General features: G+C 27.8%; 1 protein-coding gene and 1 long non-coding RNA gene across 2 annotated transcripts in view; one reads left to right on the top strand and one right to left on the bottom strand.

Moving 5' to 3' along the window:
• LOC107446115 (Extracellular sulfatase Sulf1) overlaps positions 1-23,312 on the top strand; it is a 67,543-nt gene extending 44,231 nt beyond the window's left edge. The window contains exons 5-20 of the mRNA XM_021146621.3: positions 704-914; positions 2,012-2,122; positions 3,339-3,489; positions 5,750-5,925; positions 6,451-6,579; positions 8,128-8,196; positions 8,287-8,422; positions 8,592-8,817; positions 10,513-10,631; positions 11,931-12,206; positions 13,698-13,819; positions 16,889-17,088; positions 17,980-18,122; positions 18,206-18,323; positions 21,800-21,854; positions 23,057-23,312. Of these exons, the coding sequence (XP_021002280.1) occupies positions 704-914; positions 2,012-2,122; positions 3,339-3,489; positions 5,750-5,925; positions 6,451-6,579; positions 8,128-8,196; positions 8,287-8,422; positions 8,592-8,817; positions 10,513-10,631; positions 11,931-12,206; positions 13,698-13,819; positions 16,889-17,088; positions 17,980-18,122; positions 18,206-18,323; positions 21,800-21,854; positions 23,057-23,129 (2,315 nt within the window). The 3' untranslated portion in view covers positions 23,130-23,312. The remainder of the gene's footprint in view (positions 1-703; positions 915-2,011; positions 2,123-3,338; positions 3,490-5,749; positions 5,926-6,450; positions 6,580-8,127; positions 8,197-8,286; positions 8,423-8,591; positions 8,818-10,512; positions 10,632-11,930; positions 12,207-13,697; positions 13,820-16,888; positions 17,089-17,979; positions 18,123-18,205; positions 18,324-21,799; positions 21,855-23,056) is intronic.
• The window catches only part of LOC139425929 (uncharacterized), a 48,477-nt gene that overhangs the window by 3,662 nt on the left and 19,219 nt on the right, over positions 1-25,596 (bottom strand). The window lies entirely within an intron of this gene.

Below are 25,596 nucleotides of genomic sequence, written 5' to 3'. Positions count from 1 at the left end.
AATTTTTTTTTATATCTTGTGATTGCTTGCGGTTTTGAAGAGTGAAGTTTGTAAAGCAGAAAAATGTATTTTGCTTATAAGAATGTAATCTTCTACTTAAAAATTTTAGTGGATTTTATTTCAGTTATTTGAAGCAAAGTTTTAAATCAGACAATTATTTCCGTACTGAAGTAGTAGTATTTATTTTGCAATTGAATTTCAAACAAAATTCTCTATACTATCAGGGTTTCCACTCAACAGGGAGAATAGGGAAATTCTGGAAAATACAGGGAATTTAAAAATCACCTAAAATAACAGGGAAAATGCAGAGAATTAGAAATTTTTCCTTACAAACTAGAATAAAACAGGGAACTTTATTTCCTATTTTTGTCTTTTAAAAAAGGCAAATCTCTCAAAGTGCAATCTATGGGATATTTAAAGATGATAGTTTAGCTATATTATATTATTTAATTTATTATTGCATTATTTGTTTTATGTTGAGCTGTTTCTTATTTCTTCAAGTTTTTTCAGCAATTAAAACTAGCGTCTTTATCTTAATATAGCTCACACAAGAGTGCAGTGATTTTGTGTTTCCTCTTAATATATTGTGTATAATATGTGCAGGGGAAACACGGGGATTTTTTTTTACAGATATGAGTGGTAACCCTGACTATGTTTATGAAAAAACCCATCTTTGATTCTAACTACTTTTTATTTTTTGCAGCCTATTTTGGAAAATATCTAAATGAATATAATGGCTCCTATATCCCACCTGGTTGGCGAGAATGGGTTGGACTAATTCGCAACTCTCGATTTTACAACTATTCCATAAATGTGAACGGGAATAAAATAAAACATGGAGACAATTACTTTAAAGATTACTATCCTGATCTTATTGCTAATGATAGCATCAGTTTCTTACGTAGATCAAAGAGGTAAAATTAAGGTCACTAATATTTTATGTTTTAAAATGTTTTTGTATTTTAAACTACATTATTTTCTTCTAGTGCTCTAAATTTTTTATTTATTGATTGTTTGATTGCTGAAGTGGTTGGAATATATTTATGTCTATTGTATGCATATATATATATGCGTATATATCTTTTGTGTGCATTATATGCTTATTTAAGTGATTTATCTTTTGTATAAAACTTCATAGGGTAGAAAAATTTAAAACAAAATTTTAGTTAACGGACTCTTGACAAATTGTGATTATCATAGGCATGGGTATCGAAGTCTGCTTTTTCACTGTATTTTCAAAAGTTTTAAATGGCTATTAGAACAGGCTGCGTAGCACTTTTAAAAAGTGCTTAGCACTATTTTTTTTTATCAATTAATTTTATTTTTCAAGCACTTTTTTTGGTCACCATGTATTTGTTTTGTGTATTATTTTGATTCAAAGTTGCAAGATAATTTGAAGCTTCTTGTTTAGATTTTTTTTCATTGTATAACTCCCTTCATGTGCAGATATAGTTTTAACATGTAAAAATATGGTTTGAGATGGTGGAGCTTGGAATAAAATGTTACATTGCTTACAATTGCAGTAATATAAAGCAAGAAATATCTCAGTGAAAGTTGGATGCAACGCAGCATTAAACATTTCACATTATAAGTTTAATAAGGGTCACAAAAGAAAGAATAACATCACAGAAAAGTAAATTAATGACTTACAATTGTTTAAATAAAACTTTTCAATTAACTAGCTCAATCCTCATTTGATATGGATTTCACAAAAAACTTGAATGGTTTAAAAAAGAGATTCTTAATTATTTTTTTAACAAATGCATTGCTTATCTGAAAATAGAATTTTCGATTTTTTTTATTTACCTTTTTGGGGTTTTATTTTATATTATTAAAATCTGTTTTATAGCTTAATCTGAAACAGAGAACTACATGTTTGGTCGCAACATGCTTAAAATGTTTATAATAAAGGCTCAGAACAGTGATACTTCAATTACTACTTTCACCTTTGTAATTATTATCAATATAATTGTTAGTGCAACTTGCTCATTCATTTTATATATAATTTCAGACATTTTATGAATAAACCTGTAATGATGGTTTTATCATTTCCTTCACCTCACGGACCAGAGGATGCAGCTCCTCAGTTTCAAAATCTTTTTATGAATGTTACCACCCACAGGTAATTAGAAATTCTTTAAATCTTGATCAGTCTGTTTTAGTAAAATTTTATAACATATAGTTGGGAAACATTTTTGATGGCTCTTTTATACCAATATATGTATACATATATATACCATTCCTTATTTCATTGTTTTGTCCGTATTTAATTAAATTAATAAATGTCTTTCCTTTGAATCCTAAAAAGGCAAGCAAATTCATCTCAAAAATGGAATGGGAATCCTGAGTCTAAAAAAATTCTTTAATCTGTATTATTTTCCATGTTTCCTTTATATTATGTATATATATTAAATTTAAGCTGTTTACCCGTAAATTTTTTTTTTAAAATTCAAAATAGCTTATTTAACACTTATCTTCAACTGTCTAAAACTAACGTAATTGGAAAATTATGGTCACTCAAAATTCTCAATTTTTGAATAAATTTTAATCGGACTTCTCTGTTCTGGTTAGCAACACAAGTTTCAATTATTTCCTTTCCACTACAAATAGAATTTATCTCCAATTACAGTTTATCAGCATTTGAAATTTTAACCACTTTCTGTCTAGCTAGAGTGCTAAGTTCAACTGGAGCTGTGTGCTTCATGACAATGCAAGTTGCAATTGTTTCTTAAATGTTTTTAGCAAAATTTATCCTAAATCCTAATTTCACCACTTTTCAACATAAGCGAACTAACAGACGCAAAATAAAAGGAAGAAAATATTATTAAATATAAATTTAAAAAACCAAGAACTATAACTACAGAAATATCAAACATTCCAAGAAACTTAGTATTGCATAGCGAAGGCTAAAAATTCTTTAGATACTAGCGGCTAGAATTCTGGAATAATTTTGAGACTAAAACAAAATAGTCAGTAAATACTATTCTGCAGAAAGTTTTTTTTTATTTACATCATAAACTGATAATACTAAAGAAAATATCACTTTATGTCTTGCTTCATAATGAATCGTTTTATATTGTTATTTTCTGAGTGGTTATTTTGTGTATTTCAAATTTAAAATCATCAAATCGATTCTGTTAATTTAATGTAAATTTTTTTTCTTCTGACATTCCTTTTTATTTTTTTCTAACACTCCTATTTTTTTACTATTTTCTGAAAAATCTGATTCCTGTCCCTGAGTGATATTCTCAACAGCAAGTATTTTTAGTATGTTGGATTTGTTTCATAGAATTCGTATTGAAATAAAATAATAAAAAAAAATTAAATTTCTATTTTAGAACTCCTAATTGGAACTTTGCACCAAATCCAGACAAGCAATGGCTTCTTCGTCACACGGGAAAGATGGAGCCGATACATGTCAAATTTACTGATACTCTGCACACTAAGCGGCTACAAACTCTACAGTCTGTTGATGATGCTGTTGAAAAGGTTACTTTCTATGTTGTATTAACACTGTTTGTTCAGTAATTATAATCTCAATTTACTTAAGCGCAATCCAAGTAGTTAATAATTTTAGCACATATTATAACAGCAAAATCCAGTTAATCAAAAAGTTGGGTCAAAATATGATGTTAAAAATCAACTGGATGTGATTTATAATCATGTAAAGGTGATCTGTAATTTAGTATAAAAAAAGCTAAGATTAAAAAGCTTTGTATATCTGACATCGTGCCTCATTATAGATGCCAAAGATTTTTGATACATTGTAGCTTAGAGGGTTCCCCACAGGAAGAAATTAAGGCTTGATTAATAGTGTGAGCCAGGGAATTGGTTCATCACACCAACGCTCTCGTGAACAGAAGCACCTAAAAGTGTCCGGTGTGCCAAAATGGACCATTCTGAATAGCTTTTAATCTAATGATCGGATCTTCATGTTCTAGGACTCATTCTTAATGGTTTGAGGGGGTGACCTCAAATATACTAAAAAATTAATGCAGACTATATTTTAAGTTATGATATTAGACACAAAAAATTTAAACATACCTTTTTTTTTTTTTGGGATTCGGATTCCTGAATCTCAAATTAAAGGGGTTTGCGCGATCTGGGAAATATGGTCCCAATAATTTGGTCAGGAGAGTGCTCCAATGTTTGGACCCCTTATTGTCACATTTTACTTTTTCATATTTCACTATATTTCGAGAACTTTTTTAAGGGAATTTTAAAAAAATTTGCGCACAATTATAAATTAGTTTGTCCAAAGAAAATTCCATGCAAAAAGTAACTTTTAGTAAATGTTAATTATTTTATTTAAGAATAGTGGAAAAATTTTTAGTGGAATTCGATTTCTCCGGAACTGTTCCACCAATTTCGCTCAAATTTTGTATTTTATAAAATTACATTCTTTAAAATGATGCAAAAATATAGTACTATTCAAATTTTTTTTGACCATTCTTAAATAAAATAATAAATATTTACTAAAAATTATATTTTGCATGAAATTATCTTTGGATAAACGAATTTTATAATTGTGTGCGAAACTTTTTCAATTTGGTTAAAAAGTTCTCAAGATAAAGCAAAATATGCAAAAAGGAAAATTAACATTAAGGGGTCCAAATTTTGGAGCGCTCGTCTGACCAAACTATTGGGATCATATTTCCCAGATTGCGTCTGCCCCCATTATTTTGGCAGTCAGAAATTCGAACACGCCAAAAAAAAAGGTGTGTTCATTCAGTGATTATTATTTACAAAGGCATATTATTACTATTTGTGTCTGATTTCGTAACTTTAAATATTCCCTGCATTTATCAATTAGCACGAGATCACCCACTCGAGCCATTAATAATGAGTCCTAAAATGTGTAAATCCGATCATCAGACCAAAAGTTATTCAGGATGGTCCATTTTCTTTTTTGCACACTATACATGGACATTACCTGTTATTGTCTGCATTACAGTTCTCAATCCTTATGACTTGCCCTACGACCCTAAATTTAGCCTCTACATTTTTGTCACATCTTATGTTTACATATCAGTGATTTTGTTTAAGTGCTGTAACACATTAAATCATAGATGGAACACACATAAAAAATTTTTGCCCATGCCCTAGAACAAAATAATAATAAAGATAAATAAAGGAGGCGACCACCACATATTAATCTCAATCTCTCATAAGCAAAATTATACCAAACTTAAAAATCTATTACTGATTCAGTTACTAATTATATATTCTTATATTTTCTAATCTTTAAATATTTAATTTTCATGCATATTTTTAAAATAGGGAACAAAATTATATTACATATTTATATTAGAGACTCCACTTTTTGTTCCCAAATCTAGCGGAATATTTCCATGTAAGCATTCTCTTATCTCAGAATATTGAATTTACTTCAGATTAACTGGAATTCAACAAGAACTTTTGAATACTTTGAATTAAATTTATATTACTGAATTACAAATTGCCACAAACATTGCAAAATTACATAATGATATTCATCACAAATATCCTCATGATATTTATTGGAAATTACCAAATTTTTGTGCAATTAAAAATTTTGCCTGTCAATCTTCAATTGTAAATGTAAATTCTAAAAAATTCATTTGTTGTAATTAACAGATGGTTTTTTTTTTATTATGTTATTGTGGTGTTATTTTCTGTTATTGAATTTTGTAAGTGCTACTTTTTCATGTATTAAGTAGTGTTATTATTTGAATAAAGCTATAATTTATTATTAGTTTTATCCTAAAAGCTCTACAGAGAGTTACGCTTGCTGGGAGAGCTAGACAATACCTACATCTTCTACACATCAGATCATGGTTATCATCTTGGTCAGTTTGGATTGGTGAAAGGAAAATCCATGCCATTTGAATTTGATGTCAGAGTCCCTTTTTTTGTACGTGGGCCAACAGTGCCTCGTGGTGTCAGGTAAAAGTATTATTTATCTTAAATCATGTACAACTAATAACAAATTATTTATGTTTTTAAAGAGGTATTCCAATTAATACTTAAGTGTTTGACATGACTTAGAAATTTTAAATTTATGTTCGTTCCTCAGATAATATTTGTACATAAGATGGTATCTTAGTGTAATATTGACTGTGGTTATTATTACATCGTCCCACACATTTGTAAGTTAGGAAAAATTTTTTTAAAGTAACACTATCATAAGTATACATATTTTTTTGATAATTAGCTTTGCTTAAAAATTGTTATATTATTTTTTTTCAAATTGGCAGCCCATGAAGATGTCTTACAAAACAAGTGTTCAACAAAAAGATCTTATTGAAGATAGAGCAAAAATTTATTAATCTTTAAATCTACAATTCTTTTTTTTCTTCATATAATTGTCTTAAACTAATTTATTTAACTTAACTATTAACTTTAATAAACTTAAAATATTTTGCAGCAAAAAGAGAATTATAAAATTAAACGAATTGATATTAATTTCAGGCTTCAAGATATTGTTTTAAATCTTGACCTTGCTCCAACATTTTTGGACATTGCTGGTGTAGAGGTGCCTGACCATATGGATGGCCGTTCAATTTTGCCTCTTTTAAAGGATGCAGATACTTGGGCTAGGTAAGTTGAATCCCAAATATTTTTTATAAAACAAGGATTTTTAGATTCTATTTAAAATACACATAAAAATGCATAATATTGTAATTGTGTCTAATAATATTATCTTGTAATTTTGAGATTATTTATTTTTTTTGTGCCTGTTATTTAATACTCTTAAAGCTAATAACTAATTGTTTAAAAATGAATCAAATAAATATATTAATGCCTGTATTTTTTTGTATGATTTATAAGATACGATAAAAATAAATTTTAAAATGATTCCTAATTGACAACAAGTTTTTTTCATTACATGTATTGAGATATTTCTAAACTACTGTTAACCAACCATGTAGATTCTTTTACTACTATTTTTCACACATATCATGTTGCTAAAGTCATTTTGCTCTTGAACCTGGTTAGTTAACTACAAATGTGAATGACAATAAGTTGCATTCAAAAGTTAAGTTCAATTCAGAAATCTTTACGTTTCTGGGTTGTCCTAATTATCTTACATGTTAAGTTATTGTGTGAAAATTTGATAATAATTATATGTTAAAAATATAATTATAAGTCAAAAATTATAAATTAATAATTAGTGTGAGAAAAAACCAAGTGATCTTTCTGGAAAAGCACAGAATTTTGAGTTTAGAAACATGTTATTTTTGTTCAGCTGCACGTATAGAGCCTAATTTTTTTCCAGCTAAGTTATTTAATTGGATGTGTAGAATTAAAGGGGAAAAGTGCTTCATAAATAACTTTCAGCTGTTGTTTTGCTTTCTAAGGTTGATACAATAATATTAACAATAAATAATCACTACAATAAAATATTCACAAAACTCACACTTTAAAACCTTCTTCTAAGTACTTTGATTGTAAACTACTCAAATTGTTGTCAAAGAAAAACAAATTGAAAGATTTTAATAGTTAAAAGCGTCTTTACATAATGTGGGAAGCGAGGTTATTGACAATGTCAACATTCATCTATGAAAAGGTACTCCGGCATAGAATCAAGTTAGCATGTCTTATATAATAGGGTATTGGCATTGTTATTTTGTAGTGGTAGACGTACTACAGTACTCCCCCACCAGAATTATAGCTGTGATAGAATTCAATGAATAGTTGATTCATTGCTGTTTTGTGAAAGGCTTTGAGAGCAGTATTAAGAACACTGTACTTTTGAGTGCTGATCATGAGAACTGTATTAAGTTCACGGTCGTGGTTGCTCCTGTGTTGCCTTTAGCAGTCGAGTGTATATGTTGTGTGTGATCAAGACTGAGTAGCAATGGCTCGAGGAGGTGGATAATGTCATAGTCACAAGTAGCAAGTCAACTGTTTATTCTGCACCATCCATCTAAGTGGGAGTTTCTGTCAAGGTAGGCGTGTTCACATCACGCCCAGATCACTAATGTGGCAAGAGGGGTTATCAGCAATTTCAACATTCATTTATGAAAGGGTACTCAGACATAGAATGGAGTTAACATGTCTTATATACTAGTGAATTGGCATTGTATTTTTATAGTGGTAGACACGCTATACATAATTTTACTTTGTTTTTCTTCTCTCAAATAGCTCAGGGCATAGACACACTGAAGTTAGAAGAAAAAAGTCTTGGAGAGATAGCTTTTTAATTGAAAGAGGGTAATTATATTTTAGACAAGATTTTTTTTGTCACTCGTAACTCAATTTTTTATTTAAAGTTATTTATTACAATGATTTTTTTCTTCCTAGAGTGGTTAATAGCCAAAGAAAAAACAGAAATCTTTATCCTAATATCTCACCTAATCTCCCAAAACTCACAAAAGATCAGCGATTAGGAATTGAATGCAGAAAACCCCACTATTCATCTCCCTGCAAGTTACATCAGGTAAAAATCGTTTAACTTAAGGTTTTCTCTCTATTATTTTACTTAATGAAATTTAAGATAATCCACTAGCTACCTTACAAACTGGCAACTGGATCTAGAAAATTTAAAAAATATAATGCATTATTTTATTAGAAATTAATGAATTATTTCTGAATAATTATTTTATTAGAAATGGGAGTGCATCCATGATGGGACTCGATGGCGGATACAGAAATGCAGATTGCATTTTGGATTTCCTAATCAGTGTATCTGTCCTGATTCAGATGGAGAAGACAGCAGCAGTTGGGATTTTACGGAGTATCGTAAAAGACCCGATGCAGTTCTCAAAGCTGCAAAGAGGAGGAAACATTTGGATCAAGATATAGAAGAATTGAACAAATTTTTTGCTACCCCAGGTATTTTCATTCATTTAATTCAGTCATTCACTCTTTTTCAAACACCAGTGTTGATCACTTTCTCTATTGTTATGTGACTTTTGATGTTAAATTCTCCATACTTTGTTATTGTGAATCCATAGCATAAGACATAATCACCAATGTTGAACAATTTATCTTGAAAACTAGTATGTAGCTTTTAATGGTGAATTGTGAGTTTGGAACATAAACAATTAAAATTCTAAGTGTTATATCAAGTTAAGGAATCTTGATCCATAGCATAAGACATAACCACCAATGTTGAACAATTTATCTTGAAAACTAATATGTAGCTTTTAATGGTGGATTGTGAGTTTGGAAAATAGAAAATTAAAATTCTAAGTGTTGTATCAAGTTAAAGAATCCTGATTTTTTATGCCTATAAGTTTACTTGAATGTTTGAGCAAAATATAAATTATACTTTTACACAAGTAATCATATTTTCTGTTCAAAATATCTAATCTTAAAGTTATGTCATTTTATTAAACATAAGCTTCAATATTAAATTTAGTTTATATAATTTTAATATTTTAGATAAAACATACAATCTTAATTTTTTTAGATGTTATTTAGCAAATTTAGGTTTTTAATAATTATAGCTAGTATTTTGTGTTTCTTAAATGAACAAAAATATTTCTTTTCAAAATGATTTATAAATTCAGGAAAATAGCAGGTGTTCTTTTTATAGTTTTTGCTTAATTTTAATTAATGATATTTATAATTAAGAATTACACTGCATTCTGTACAAATCCACAAATATAAACTTTCATATATTTTTTTATGTTTAAAAAAATAACGTCTAGCTCATAGGGCTGTGATATTAGCTAAAGCAAATATACTGCCATATTTTTCCATATCTCCTGCTTCTAAACATCAGAGACTCCCTGAACCTGTCATGTAATCTCTCTCTTTCAACCATTTTGGTAGAAATAAAGAGGCATCGTGTGACAGTTGAGATGAGTAGTTGAAATGAGTTCTCAGTTTTATGTTTTCAAAGATGGCAACTGCTTCAGATTCGATAAAATATTTAAAAAAATTGGTTGAGAACAACAAGCTAAAATTTGCACATTTTCGGATAATTTTGTAAACTTTTTAAAAGATTCAACACCATTTAGCTGCAACAAAGTGGCGTATCACATAAGCATTTTGAAGCACATAATTATTTAGAAGTTGTGGTGAATAAGCAGCCTATAAATCAAATTAACTTAACCGAAAATCATACCTTAAAAAACTGCCACTCGAAAATATTTATCCGCTGTCTGCAATTGTAATTACAGATATTGATTAAATAATTCAATGAAACCTATAAAGTTCTTCTTTTAGAAAGTTTTCTTTATATTAGAATACACCTCAGTGAAAAATACTTCAAGATTTTCATTATGTTCATTTTCTTCCATTGAAATGATAAGTAGAAACGGAAGTTGCTAAATTTTCCCCTCAGATTGCTCACTTGTCAAGAGGTTTCATTATTAAGACAAAAATAAACTTGTCCGCTCTACCTCTATGCCTGCTCTATGCTCTCTTATTCATCTAAAAAGTTTGTCATTTGTAGTTAATAAATCACATACATTAGTTCTTATGGCAAGGACATAAAAATATTTGAAATTCAGTTTGTTATTCATTAGTATATTATTTTGCATTAAGTGTGAAACATTATTTTTTGAAATTTCATTTTAGACTCAAAATTGTCAACCAAGTCTAGATGGAAGCGATTTGTAATTTCTGATGAATTTGATGTTAAAGGAATAGAACAGCTGTTTCTTTTACTCGATGCTACTGTTGGAAACAAAACAGAAGTGAGGAATTGTTCTTTATTTATGACTGAGAGAATTTAGATCTATAATTATGCCTAAATAAAAAGCCATTTTCTTAGCTTAAGTATCATATAAAGTATCTGTACCATGCACAAAGTAAAAAGGAACTCCTTAATAACTCTACTAATCAGATTTTCAACAGAGTTATAAGTCTACTGATCAGATTTTCAGTACTAAGATGCATTGTCAAAGGTCTAAATTAAAATATGTAAATTAATTTGTGTAGATGATACTCTAAGTCATAAAAATTAAATGTGAAAGCATACTTTCTCTAACTAAACTTACTTATTACAATGGATTTGGATTTTTTACTCTTAAGCATTGGGGTTAGGGGTATCTCAAATATATAGACCTAATAGTTTTTCAAAGAGATTCATTAACAGCTTCGTAGTGTTATTTTCTATTTCTCTCTTTTCTCTAATATACAACTGTGAAATTAAAATAAGATGACTAAAGAATTAATTGAAACAAATATTATAAATGTTTTCCGTAGATATATTCTAGTAAAATATAGTTGTTTATAATTGTGAATGACTTAATAATTTTTGGACAATTATGAAAAATAATGAGCCATAAAAATGTGAACCTCAATTTTATTGCATAATTTTAGATGAAAAAAATCTGAACAAAATTGATTTTATAGTTTTTTTAGAAATGAAAATGTAAAATATGATTTTCTGCTCATATTTCACACCAGAAATTTTTGACCATTATTAAAATGATGCATAAAAATAATAGGTTATCTAAAAAGCTATGTTTTACATAAAATTTAGCTCCTTAATTGTGTCCACTTTTTTGTTATTTTTTAAATACCTTTAAAAATATAGCCGTATACAAAAAGGGGAAAATAACTCTTAAGAACCTCAAATTTTGACCACTTTTTCTCTAAACTATTGGAACCATTTGCTATAAATTGTTGCCACTTCGTGGAAGAAAGAATCTAACTTTTTTTATGCAAAATTAAAAGGGAACATATTAAATTTGAATTAACAAAAATATTTATTTTATTAATTATTATTTTTTAAATCACTGATACTGAAACTTTAATGATTTTAAGTATTGTAGTTTAAATTAATTTTATGTATAATTCAATCTGTTGTAAAGGAAAGTAAAATTTAATAACTTAATACTATTGCATAAGCATGTTGAATACCTTTCTAATAAGTCGGCTGGTGTATCCTTGGTTGTTAGTTTGATAATAACATATTTTTTCTTCTTCTTTACTTTCTAATGTTGCTTCAATTCAAACTGAAAATAATTTTTGCATGCATTGCATTGTAGGACACCATTTCATCGTTGCATAACAAGGTTGAAAACAGTAAACTCCTTCTGCCTGAATTAGATCTTACCACTGAGACTCCAGTTCTCGAAGACAGAGAAAAGCGAGAAACAACTCCTACATTTCAACTAGGAATCTCAAATGAATGTGTCTACCTGGCTAATGGCAGCCGTGCTTGCTTTGATGAAAAATTTCAAACGCCAAGCCAATGGCATGAGAGGAAAGAAAAACTGGATGGCATGATTAAGAAATTGAAACAGAAACTTGAGGAATTGAAGGTTCATATGCTTTTTATTTATTTTGCCTACATTACTTATGCTAATAAAATAAAGCTGCTTGCTACTGTACATTATATTTGTTCATCCGTTGTAATGTAATTACAAATGCATTAAATTCAATGAAAGTTCTCAATATTTTAACCATAGAATCTGTGAGGCTAAAATTAAATTCAAACAAACTTATGTTTTTTATACTTATATGTTTAACAATAAAATGAAAGAAATTCTCAATAAAAAGAAAGAAAAATATGTTCAACACATTCATATTAACATTAAACATGCTGGTCAAATTATCGTTTAAAAACTTTTTAATTGAAAATGCGCTTACTTATCGTTTTTGCACATTTGACTTCATGACTTTTTATAACCATTATATACAGTTAATATTCTATTATTCTTTTTTTGTATTTTGTTTATTTCCAATAATACTTGTCGTATACCTATTTCTACTACAACCGGTTGTTTGACCGGGAGAACAGTTTATGGCTTCATAAGGTTAGGAAATTATGATGTAATGCGTGTTCAACTTATTGCATTTGATTAGTTGCATATTTCTGCAAAGACTGTTGCATAGTTAGTTCAATGAGAATAACTGTGAATTGAAATTTTAAGAAGGTGCCTAAAATTTTAGATTGGCATTTTTGTGTAAGAAAAAGTAACAAAGACTAAATGTTTTGGTAAGTAGCTTATATTTTATTTTGATAGCTTTACTTCATTTCAACTGTTAGTTTTTACCCAGAAAAATGTCGAAACAATCAAGACAGCACAAGTTATTTGAAGAAATAATATTAATTATAAGAATTATAATTCTCATAATTATAAGAATTATCAAAATAATAATAGTTAGATGAAATATGTTTGCGGGAAATGTACAATGGAATCTACATGTATATGTTAAAAATGCATTGAGCAGTGAATTAAAAATTCTTATTCTTTCTGTTTGTAATGCATAAAAAATAGGTCATTTGACTGGCTATGGTAGAAATAGGTATATATTAAGTGTTGGTATGTTTAGTGTTTACAAAATAAATGTGTTGTCAAAACAAATAAATGTGTTGTCAAAGCAAATAACTATTTTTATTTTCTTATAATCTTTTTTTCTTTGTCTTCCTTTATTATTGACAAGCAGCTTGACTTGGTTCTGTAGAACTATTTTTTTTATAAGAACATGCAGTATTTGATACCATTATGCTCTTATAATATGCAGCATGTCTCTGAAATAATTTATTGCCTTGCAAAATAATGAAATTCCAATATCAGTGTATTAAAATGGGGAAATAACAATTTTTTTACTAACTAAGTAGCTGAAAGCAAAAATATACTAATGTAATCATTAAAAACATAATATTATAACTCTTTAGTGACATGATTATTCAAAAATATTTAAATTATTTGTTTTACTGAGCTTTATTTGAAATAATTTGGTTTTGTTCTTGAGATTTAAGTAATTATATCATGACTTGAAAGTTCCTTCTATTTTTGTGTTTTCAGACAATTCGAAAACAGTTGAAGAAGGCTAAGCCTCACAAAAATAATGTTGGCTCAGAAATTTATGATCCACACTCTTTCCAGAAGGGATGTATATGTGATCCGGAAGACCAAATACAATTAAGGTAATTAAAAAATTATTTAAAAAAAGTTGCCTTGTAGGGGAGAGTCGGATAGCTCCTCCCACTTAAGGAGTATTGCTTATATTTTAGTATAATATTGAGTAATAATCAATATTTTAGTATGTTTCTATAGTTTTACCGTCTAATTAAATAATGCAAAAAGAATAAACCAAAAAAAGTATAGTTTAACTTAAAAAAATAGAAATTTAAAAAAACATGTTTTTCATCTCTTTTCAAAATGTGTCGGGTAGCCCCACCCAGTTACAAAAATTGGGATTTTTGACTGTTTTTTCAGGTGTAAATGAAAGTGACCAATGTATTGACAATAGATACACAAAATTATTTTATTTATTACATATTTATATACTTTTAGTGAATTCTATAATTTGATAACAACAATATTTGTTGTTAAAAATGCATATAACATTAAAGTTTGAAGCAATAAAATAATAATCTTTGCAACCGTACATTTATCGATGAAATAAAATTGGGCGGTGATACCCGACATTCATGTGAGCGGGGCTTCCCAAAATCTAATTTTTTTGTAAATTTGTAATTACTCGAANGGCTAAAGCTCTTAACGTGAGTCAGCAAGTTGTAAGCTATCAACTAAAACAAAAGTTTAAGAAAAAATGCCATAAAAAACCTAAATGTCATCATTTAAGTGAGAGGTTGGTGCAGATTAGGAGGCAACGTTCATGGCCCCTCTAAAAGCTTCTCCGTAAGGACAGATGGCGAAAGTTCATTACAACTGATGGATCTATCTATCTGATACCAATGCTAAATCTAAAGTTCAATATCTTAGCCGTGGGCAGAACAGGCGAGACTTGACACCATCAACCACAGTGCCTCATCCCAAAGGCGTTGTTCCATCAGGACTCTGCCCCATCGCATGCATCTAAGGTCACCCAGAAATTCCTAACAGATCAGCAAGCACAATTCCTGAGACCAGAGCAATGGGTTCCAAGCAGTCCTGATGCTGCACCATGCGACTATTTTCTATGGGGACATTTGAAAAACAAACTGAATAAGCGAAGAATTTCTACATTGAGAGGCCTTCAAAGAGCTATTAGAGAAGAGGTGAAGAAAATCCCCCATTTGCGGGCTTTAAAATCATGGCCGAAGCGTTATAGACAAATTTATTATGCCGGAGGACGACATATTGAGAAGCATCGCTGAATTTATGTAATAAATTTTGGAAATAAAAACATTCAGAAGTGATCCCTATACTTTTTTGTTACCCTGTAGACTACTGATCCCTGCCAGCTTGAGATTTCCCTATTGCACATACGCTACATTACTTACAGTACTAGTAAAATGAGTTATCCAAAAACGATAAACACTTCGCCATTTTTTCTATCACGGTCATCGAACTGTTGAATGCTTAGTCCCATTAAAATAAAGATTGAAGATTTGAATATTGGATAGCCCACAGAAGCCTCTATTAAAAGCCTGGTGAGCAAACACAAAATTTGTAAGTTCTGTCCACGTAAGAAACACAGAATGACAAAATACACATGCAACTAGGCCATTTGTGATTAGCACATATTTAACACCTGCCAAGAGTGCAAACAATAATTTTTACCATATTTATATTTTTTAATTGAAATGTTATAATTCTTTTAATTATGTTAATTTGTTAGAAATAAATAAGGAAAATATATACTTGTTTTGAATGCTTAATCTATTTGTCGAATTATAAGTTTAGTTATTTAGGGTTAGAACATATGTAAACTGTATTTTAAATTATTGTTATTTTTCGTAATAAATAAGTATTCAATGGTTTGAATATCAAATGTTCCCATACTTCATGTTTGTATTCCGCTACCTTTTGGCACTAAAATACTTTCTTTTATACTTATTTACTTTATTTTATAACCGTCATTGCACAGACGACCCAAATTCGGGTTTGTTTACGACTACCAATGCTCAACTCCGTAGCCTTATAATTTTGAACCCAATCCCTTTTCCACTTCTGATTGAACTAACCTGCACTTGTGTTACATAGAGAGGAATAATTCCCGCAGTTAGCTTGATGGCAAGGCCTCTAACCCATGATCCAACTTACCACTGAGGATATTTTACATAAGCACTATGGTCGGTGCGAGCCGGGTGCTAACTAAAATACCTTTTATCAATTGCAGCTTTAGGTTCAAACTCTGTTAGGATCTATTTATAGAAATTCATATCAAACCAATTACGAATTCTGCAGCTTTTAAGGAATGTCAATGCTGTATCACGATCTATTGCATGTGAACATAAACTCTTGGGAAAATAAATTCATTTGAAAGACAGCATTTTATAAGACAAAACTTACTTGTTAAATATTTGGTTTATTAATGTTTTGTTGCAATATAAAAGGTGATAGAAAACAATGATAATTCTAAAGCTTTTTTTTTTTTTACAATATTACCGTTAACAAATAAATTACTCGAGTATTATTTTTAATGAATATTAACAAAGCTGCCCTTACAGGATTTCATTTACATTCAGGTAATTTATACCAATATTAGTTACAAGTAGGCTTTAATATTTATTTTTGTTTAATAAATTAAATTTAAAAATATTTTTAGCCAATATTCATGGATAAAATTTTTTTTAACAATTTCGCTTTTAACAAATTAAGGATATCGAATATTATATGTTTTCCTTTCATTCAAAATTTATAAACAAATTAAAATAAACCAGTTATATATTTGTTTTGTTTATTTTGCTTTACATAAAAAAGGGCTACATTTCAATTCGAAAAAATATTTTTATTCAAACTAAAAGTTTTTCAAATTTGAAAATTAGCAGGTAATCATAATAAAAATTGTTTAAACTGAAATTTAGCTTTATTTTAATTTTGAAATTCTCTCATTTGCTCGAAATACTAAGCTACTTAAGTTTTTGTTTCTTTCCTGATTTATTTTATTGTAAGTATTTAAAAAAAAAGAAGAAAACAATTGATTTTACGTACACAACAGATTAATTTTTTGTGCATATAAAAAGAGTAGCTGAATTCTTATTATCATTTTTCATTGATGCTATTAGAAATGTATAAAATGATTCAAACAAAATTTTTTAACACAGACAACAGTTAAAAGATGAAAGACGCTTACGAAGAGAGGACCTCAAAAAAGAGCGCCAATTAAGAAAAGAAGAGCATATGAAAAAACTTGAAAGAAAGATGCGTAGAAAGTCAAAGTTTGAAAACATGACGTGCAATGCTGAGAAAATGAATTGCTTTACTCAAGACAATAACCATTGGAAAACACCACCTCTTTGGACTGGTAAGATTTAATCAAAATTTTCATGAATATTAGAGGGTGCGTAGCATCTCTAAAAAATGCTTAAATGCGCTTATTTTTGATTTACGTTTTTTAAAAGCCCTTAAAGGTGTTTTTTTCATTGGGGGTTTGTAAAAAGTGCTTAATTTTACATATTTCAAAATAAGTATTTTTCGTTTGTCGTGTCAATCGTCGTCATAAATTACAAAAAAAGCATAATTTTCACAATTTTTTCTGCAATATTTATCAGAAACTAGTTGCTTTATCATGATTATGTAGTCTTTGAAAAATATTTTTTGTATTTTATTGATTTTATGCAGATAAATGAAGAACTTCACACAATATGAAGAAATAATTTTTATTACTGCACATGTCCTGATTAAGATTTTTTTTTTTATAAGTGATTAAAAATATTTTTTGAATTCTTAAAAGGTGCTTATTTTTTGTTGAAAAGGCTGGCTAAGTACCCTGTTAAATTGTTTAAAATTAAGTATTATAATTTTTATTATTACATTTAAGCATTATAATTTACAATAAAAATTGGTTCAAATGAATTATTACTGGTAATTTTTTACCTTTTATATTTGATACACTGACGAGAAAAAAAAAATCAAAATATCTAGTATTTGTTCATAAACTTGAGTTGAAGTATAAGTTGTGGAACTTGTGATTTATAAATTTTTATAGTTTATTTATCTGTAATCTAGCTGAAACTTATTTTAAAGTGAAATCTCTGGCTTTTGTTTTTTGAGAATAATGAAATCGTAATTTATATGTTTAGATATATTCTTTTTCTCCTGTAAAATTTAGATGCAAATTAGATTTTTTGAACCATTTTATACTTATTAAATACAACATGATATTTTTACTGCATTTATATTTTTTTACTTCCAGATGGCCCTTTCTGTTTCTGTCAGAATTCAAACAACAATACATTTTGGTGTTTAAGGACTATTAATGATACCCACAACTTCTTGTATTGCGAATTTGTCACTGGATTTATTACATTCTATGATTTGAGAACCGATCCTTACCAAGTAAGATCTTGCATATTTCGAAAACAATTGTTTTTTCTTTTTATACTATTACTCTCAAATATTGATGTTTTGTTGTCGTCTAGATGAGAAATGCAGTTTATGACCTTGACTATGCCACGTTAGAACGGCTACGAATGAATTTGAATAAATTGAGAAGTTGCAAAGGGGCCAAAGAATGCACCATTAGAAATAGATACGAAGGTAATTTGTTTATTTATTATAGTAAATATCTTGCAGCTCGCATTGATTAGTGGTGCTAATTCATATTTTTATTGATAGATACAAAATATTATATTTTTAAAAAATCATTATACTTATCAAAATTTGAAAAAATAACCATTTTGTTAATTATTTTCTTTAAAGGTTTTTGTATTTGTATCTATAGTAATTAAAGCTTCCCTTTTGTCACTTTTTTGACTTCTTAGTGAAGGAACTAGTATTTTTTAAAGCATTTACTAATTTTGCTCAATTTGATTTACATTTATTTGCAAATGTGGTATATTTTGGGTGCTCAGCTTTTTACTGGAGGAAACGTCAGAAAAGTTTTTATTAGCTTTTGAGGGCTCCAATGGGTTTTTATATCAAGTGATAGCTTCATTATTCCTTAATGATAGAAATAATGTGAATTAATTTTAAATTAAAAGGTAAAGTGCATTATTTATTATAATTTAAATTAAAAGCATGAAGCAGGGTTCGTACAGACTCCATATACTCCTTAGAAACTCCTTGGAAATAAAAGTCTCCAAGGAGTACTTGGAACTACTTAGATTTCCAAAATTAGTCCTTAGAAACTCCTTAGATTATTGCATTGCATAGATGAACTTACTAAGTCCGCTTATGAATTTGCTGTCAAAATCTAATAATTTAAGAAAAATTAAAAAAAAAAAAAAATTAATTGCAAGAGTTAGATGAAGAAAATGACTGCAAATAATTTTAATTCAACATGTTAAAAGCAAACTTAATTAATGATTTACTGTGATTTTTTTTTTTTGCATAAAATGCCCTAGATTTTCTTATGTATTCAAATTTAAAAATATAAGATTGGTAGGTTTTTATGTTAATCTTTAACATCTATACTATGTACTTTAACCCTTTGTATCACCGCGTTGCATATCTGCAACATACATGAAAATTCAATCCTATAATGAGCTGGATTTACCTATAAAATCGAACCAAATTCAGATAAAGAAAATATTGCAAATTCGGGGGAACCAAGTCTTGGTGCAGTTACCAATATTATAATGCGTTTAGCAATAATTATTCCACAACATAATTGCAGGATATACAATTTTTTTACAACAATCCCCTTGATTGTATATTTGGTTAAGGAGGGATTGAAAAATGTGGTGTGAGACTTTGTTACCATAAAAACAACAATTTCAAAATTTTTCACATGAAGTTATAAATATATTTGAATTTTTGTGATATTTTTTACGATATTGGAGATGTTCAACAAATACTTTTTATCAATAAATTTTTAATTGTAAGATCTTAATTTTTTCATTATTTTTTACACGCTTAATATAAGCTACAAAGGGTTAACAACATTTATTAAAATATTTGAAACTAGAGAATGTATTTATGTGGGAAAGTGATAATTTTATTTTTCTTGATGAAGTTTGACAAAGTCAAAATTTATATCAAAAGGATTAGAAAAAAATATCTTATGCAAAATATACATTTTTGCAAGTTCTTCATAATAACTGCTTTTTAATTTGAAAAAATTAAAAAAACTGTCTCGTTATTTTTTACACAAAGTTTTTAAATTTTAGACTCCTTGGATTTCTTCTTCTGATCTCTGTTTGAACCCTGATGAAGTTGTGCTCTTAATTTTTGAAAAAATTAATTTTATGATTTACTTAAATTTTACATATCTTTATTTTTCTAAATAAATTTTTTAGCTATATTAGTTTTTTTTTTAACTTTTTCATTAGAAAGTTTTCTATGTTTTATTAGCAATTAAACAATAGAAAATTCTTTTTTTTATTTTATTCAAATTTATGTTTACATTTAAATTTCAAGGGTGGGAAATATAATTCCTGAGGAACCATTTATTTTCGTTAAAAAAAAATTAAAATTTAATGGTGATTATTTGCCAGGAAAAGATTAGAAGCATATTGCAAAGGGTATGCCGTTTGCCACGTTCTGTACACATGTAGTGAAATGTACTACCCAAATCAAACCCAATAAAAAATTAATACAATTGAATTCTAATGTTCTAATTCTATTAAATTGATCACTAAATTTCAGTACAAAACTGAACCAGGAATTAATGTTCCCATCAGTCATAATGTTCCCAGAAATTAATAACAAGGCCAATTCATCACAATAGATTTTGTCCACAGGTATGTTTTGTAAGATCAGAGAGGTCAGAAGAATCTTTCTCAAGGCTGACGAAAAGTTTAAAGAATAATTTTTAAAAATGAAAGTTGAAATTTCTAAAGATTAAAATAAATTAATACCTTGGCATTTTAACATATCTTAGCATACCAGAACTCAATATTAATCCTTAGAACACTTGACTTCAATATGCTGATTAGTTACATTTTGGCATTTTTTGTCAATCCTAATTGTGATAACTTTTCTTATATATTGACTGTAATACTGTGACATAAAATATCTTAAATCTTAGAAGTTTTATTGTTTTCTCTTTGGTTCAATTTCAAGTCAAAGTAATCTATCTTGTATGACAATATAAAAATATTTTTATCAGTTTCAAATGATTTTTAAAGAAATGATCTAAAAGATAACAGGGGTGATTGTGCTCCTGAAAAAATCCGGATTTCCGGAATTTTCGCTAACAGTGATCTGGAAGTTTCCGGAGATCGAAGGTCAAGACGCTTCAAAATATCATTTATCACAGAAGTTTCCGGAAATCAAATTTTCAAAGGTGGAACTTAAAAACACAGTTTATTTTATTTGCTTGTAAGGGAGAGCCAGAGAGATACTTTATAAGCTTATATTCATGATTAATATTCATTTTTTATCAGTAAATAGTTGTTATAATCATAAACTCAAGAAAGACATATTTGTAAATTTTAATTACTTCTCCAGGTCATGTTTAAATGGTAAAGGTATGTGTAAAATTTTAAATATATTTTAAGTAAACTAAGAAATATAGGAAAAAACCTTGTTTAAATTTTTTTCAACTGTTTTTTTTTGTGTTTTTTAACTCAAGAAATTTTTCGGATTTTTGACTTGGGCTCACAATCACCCCTGAGATAAGTAATTCCTTAAAAGAATTCTAAACACAAATGTATTTTAAAGGGCCGACCTGACTGTGTAGTGGTCAGGGAGCTGACCTCACATCAGAAAGGGCTTGGACTTGATTCCCAGACAAGGCATGGATGTTCTTTCATCCTCTGTACTATCTGTCCTTACGGTTTGAACAACGTTGGCCCACCTAATTAGGTGCCCCTGAAAGAGTGGCTAACAAACTTGCCCTACTGAAATCTGAATGTCAATCAGGTGGGCATTGGAAAAATACATCTGTATATAAGTTTTTTAAAGGCAGCTATTACATTTGATATGAAACTCAAAACTTATTTTATTTTTAAATAAAGAATCTTATAGTTAATAATTAATGTCTATGCAATTTGCAGCATAAAATTAGCAATTAATTGAAAAATTGTGCAATCAATTATGCTTTTTTGTATTTATTATTTCATACATTTTAGGTTCTCGTCATTTAACCCGGCAAAAGTTAGCTCTTTCGCGAAGCAGAGCACTAAGGTAAGACTACATTCTTTACCATTTAATTTGTTATTGTAAATGCAGTATGAAATCATATAAGTTATACATGGTTTGTCTGTAAAGAGGTTCCATCTAAAATTTTTAATGCAAAAAATGCAAAAAAATATTTTATATTTAATTTATTTATTATTCAGGATGGAAGGATTTTAAATCGATATAGCTAACCTAATAAATTTAATTGTTATGTCTTGTAGAAATTGAATTTAAACAGAGTTTATCATGACTAGATAAAAACTTAGGCTCAGTTGTAAATCTTAGGTTAGTTTTTGGTTTATCTTTAGAATATGTTCCCTATTTTAATAATGAAGTGCCTTGAATTTGAAGCAAAACTATATCTTTAAACTATATTTACCATATTGCTGTAAAGAAATATTTGGGCTTTATAATAAACAAATTACTTATTAAAAAGTTCTTTTAAATACTTAATAATATTATATTAGTTCTTTAAAATACTTATTAAAAAGTTTTTTTGAAATTGCCAATTCGGTGGGATGTTTCCACTTAGATGAAAATTTTCAACATTCGTGAAAAATTCTCAATATTTGCAAACGTTGAATGTTCAGATAATACAATGTTGGAGCAACTTTTTAAATATTAAAAAATTAGATTACAAACCCTTTTAATTTTCACAAAACTGTCTCTTCTTCATATTGATGCTTTATACCGTTTTCACAATTAGGATAGAGGGTGATTGCTGAAAATCAAAAATCGTTATATCGTTCTAAAACAGAGCCGTTTGAAAAACATCCTCAATCTATTTGTCCACTTTATTAGCTCAGACAATTTTTTACGGCAAAATGGTATACGTAGTTTAAAATTTTAATTTTGCTTTGAATTCAAGAAACTTCAGTTATGTGCAATAGCTTATCTTCGCTAAAAGACTTCGAAAAGTGCCTTTAATTGCTCACTGTGTGAGGTATATTGAAAATATATTGTAAATTGCATCATTATCTCAATAAATATTGATTTCTGGACACTTAGTCTATGAAATTTTAAAATAGAGTGATATGCATAATATTCAGGAAATTCTCCGAAAGTTTACTTGACTGTACATGAAATTATTTAACAATTTTGAAATACAGTAATCATTCATTTTAGTTTGATTATGCATGAAATAGTTTAACAGTAAGTTTTTGTGGTTCAGTAATGATTAATATTTGAATATTATGTTTTTATTCAAGGCATGGAAGAGGAGATCATAGATGGAATCGCAAGCACAATCCTCACTTGTCAAGTGCAGAAAAACAGGGGTGATTAACTAGATAGACAATCAAACTTTTTAAATAAAATAGTGACAGCCTGTTTTTAGTCATAGTTGTGAAACTTTTTATAAATGTATATCAACATGACAGTCACTGTTAAATACTGTCATGACTGTCACTTTTTAAAGCTTTTACCTCCTAATTTTAACAAAGTTTACAAAAACTGCATCCAGTATTTCAGTAAAAAAGAACATTAGAATTAAATTTTCTAAAATCAACGACTGTTGTAGTTCAGTGATTCATGATCCAATGCTTGTTTAAATCTATTATGTTTTAAAATCCTTCATTTAAAGTAATCATTAGAAAGCGAAATTTAATCCATACCTTTTGTTTACATTGTTATTCTATTACTAAACAGGTGTATTGTATAAATGTAAAGTTATGTAAATCCTTGGTGTACTATTAGATAAGTTTTTAAAAGAATAAGCGAATTTTATTGCTTTTATCAATGTCATTTTGTAATTTTTTTTTATTGTTAGTAATTATAATAATATTTAGATTTATTTGAAAGACGCATCATTAAGTCTGTCTTAGCTTTTTATGATATCACATTGCATGCTCTTTAGATAAATACAATCAATTGTTCAATATGTTTTTAATCTGAAATGGTTATATTACAGAGTGTTCTGTAGTGGCTGCTCCTAATAATGTATTTTTAGAATAATTATTGAAAATGAAGTCTGAAAAGTACATATTAGAGATCATGCATTATTATTTAAGTGAAGAAGAAACTCATTTGAAATGTTTAATCTTAGTTGAATTTACAAAAACCTGTTTGGTTGCTGATTGAGGTTTGATTTTTCTAGTAGTCACCTTTCAATTCATCAGTGTTAATTGACCCATCTTCCTCAATAGTGAGTTCTTAGCATTGTTTTTCTTAGCTTAAATATTATTTAAAAGCATGCATTCCAATCTGCATATTTTTTTTCTTTCATTTTTAAAAGAGTTTTAAAAGTATACCAATTATAAGATCTTCATACCGAACACTCTGGATAAAGCTTTTATTTTTTACTTTATATAATAAATCTAACTTAATCGATTTCAAAATCAGCTCTGCCTATTAATAATTTTTAAGGTCGGCGGGATGAACCTCGTTATACCCAGAGCACTTGTATTAAAATCAACCTATTAGTAAATGCTTTTTGATTTATGTAAATATTTAAAAAAATAAAGTTTGTATATAGTTTTAAAACTACTATTGACTTTACTTTGTAAATGGATTATGTTTGTTTATCTAATTTTTAAAAAGTAATTAATTATTTGTATTATAAAAAGTAATTATTTGTAATTAAAAAACGAATAGTTTATGAACTTAGTTACATTTGTCATCTTAAATGGCAATAGTATTGATAATTGAGAGTAAGATATTTTAGTGCAGTCATTGATGTATTTAGTTAAAAGTAATTTTTAAAAAATTTTATGCCTTTGTAAATTTGTTGAGTAGAATTACTTGCTTTAAAAATATTAATATTCAAAATAGTAAAAGACACTATAGTTTTTTATACAATGCCTGTGCCAAATTTGTAACTTTTAAATCCATTAAGTTTGTTATTAAATTATTACATATTTTAATGAAAATTTTCTAACTTTTGCTGAATTAAAGTTCCTACTGCTTTGCCATATGAATATAAATGTATTTTTAAACGAAGGTCTTAAAAATTTATCTCTTGAAACAATTTATTAATTATTTCAAATAATTTAATGTTCAGTTATTTAATTTTCAAAACTTTATGAAAAAGTATGAATTAACTTAGCTATATATTTGAATTCACGACTTTAAAATTTATTATTCAAAAGTTTTTATTGATTAATTCAAATAATTTGTTATGTGTTGAATTAATATAACAAGAGTTGTTATGTTTGTAGCAAAAAAATATAAATAATTAAACACGTGATTTTGAAAAGGAAGGATATAGTTCATTATTTTATTATGAAAATAATTAAATAACTTTAGATTTAAAATTTTTATAGCAGTTATATTATTTCTGAAATGATGTGCAGGCTAATTTTAATGATATTGTCCGTTTGGCTTTTGGCGAAATTAAATTTTGTTCAGTGTTATTGTTTTAAAAGTGAGTAAAATATTTAAGAGAACATCACTGCCTTTGCTTCAAGTATTTTCTAATTGAAATGAGTTTACTAACTATTATTAGTTAATTATAAAATTATTAATACTTTTTTTACAAGCACTGATTATCCATGCATTTAAACAGCTGTTAGTTAAATATTGTTTCTTTTTTTTTTTTAATTGTAAAAAGAAATAAGGTGTACATTTTTATGAAAAACCTTGAGAATTGGTAGCTATTTTTATTTTATATTAAATTGTTGCTTATGCCGGTAGATTTGTTATAAAATAAGACTTGTTTAATTTTTTTTAATGTACTGTAAATGTGTAATTAAAATATAAGAAATAATTTCTTTTTAACACAATTAAACATTCTATCGAATTTTTCTCTGGT

Source organism: Parasteatoda tepidariorum, chromosome 6 (genome assembly GCF_043381705.1).
Source record: "Parasteatoda tepidariorum isolate YZ-2023 chromosome 6, CAS_Ptep_4.0, whole genome shotgun sequence".
Lineage (NCBI taxonomy): Eukaryota > Metazoa > Arthropoda > Arachnida > Araneae > Theridiidae > Parasteatoda > Parasteatoda tepidariorum.
This window is presented reverse-complemented; position numbering and strand designations above follow the sequence as displayed.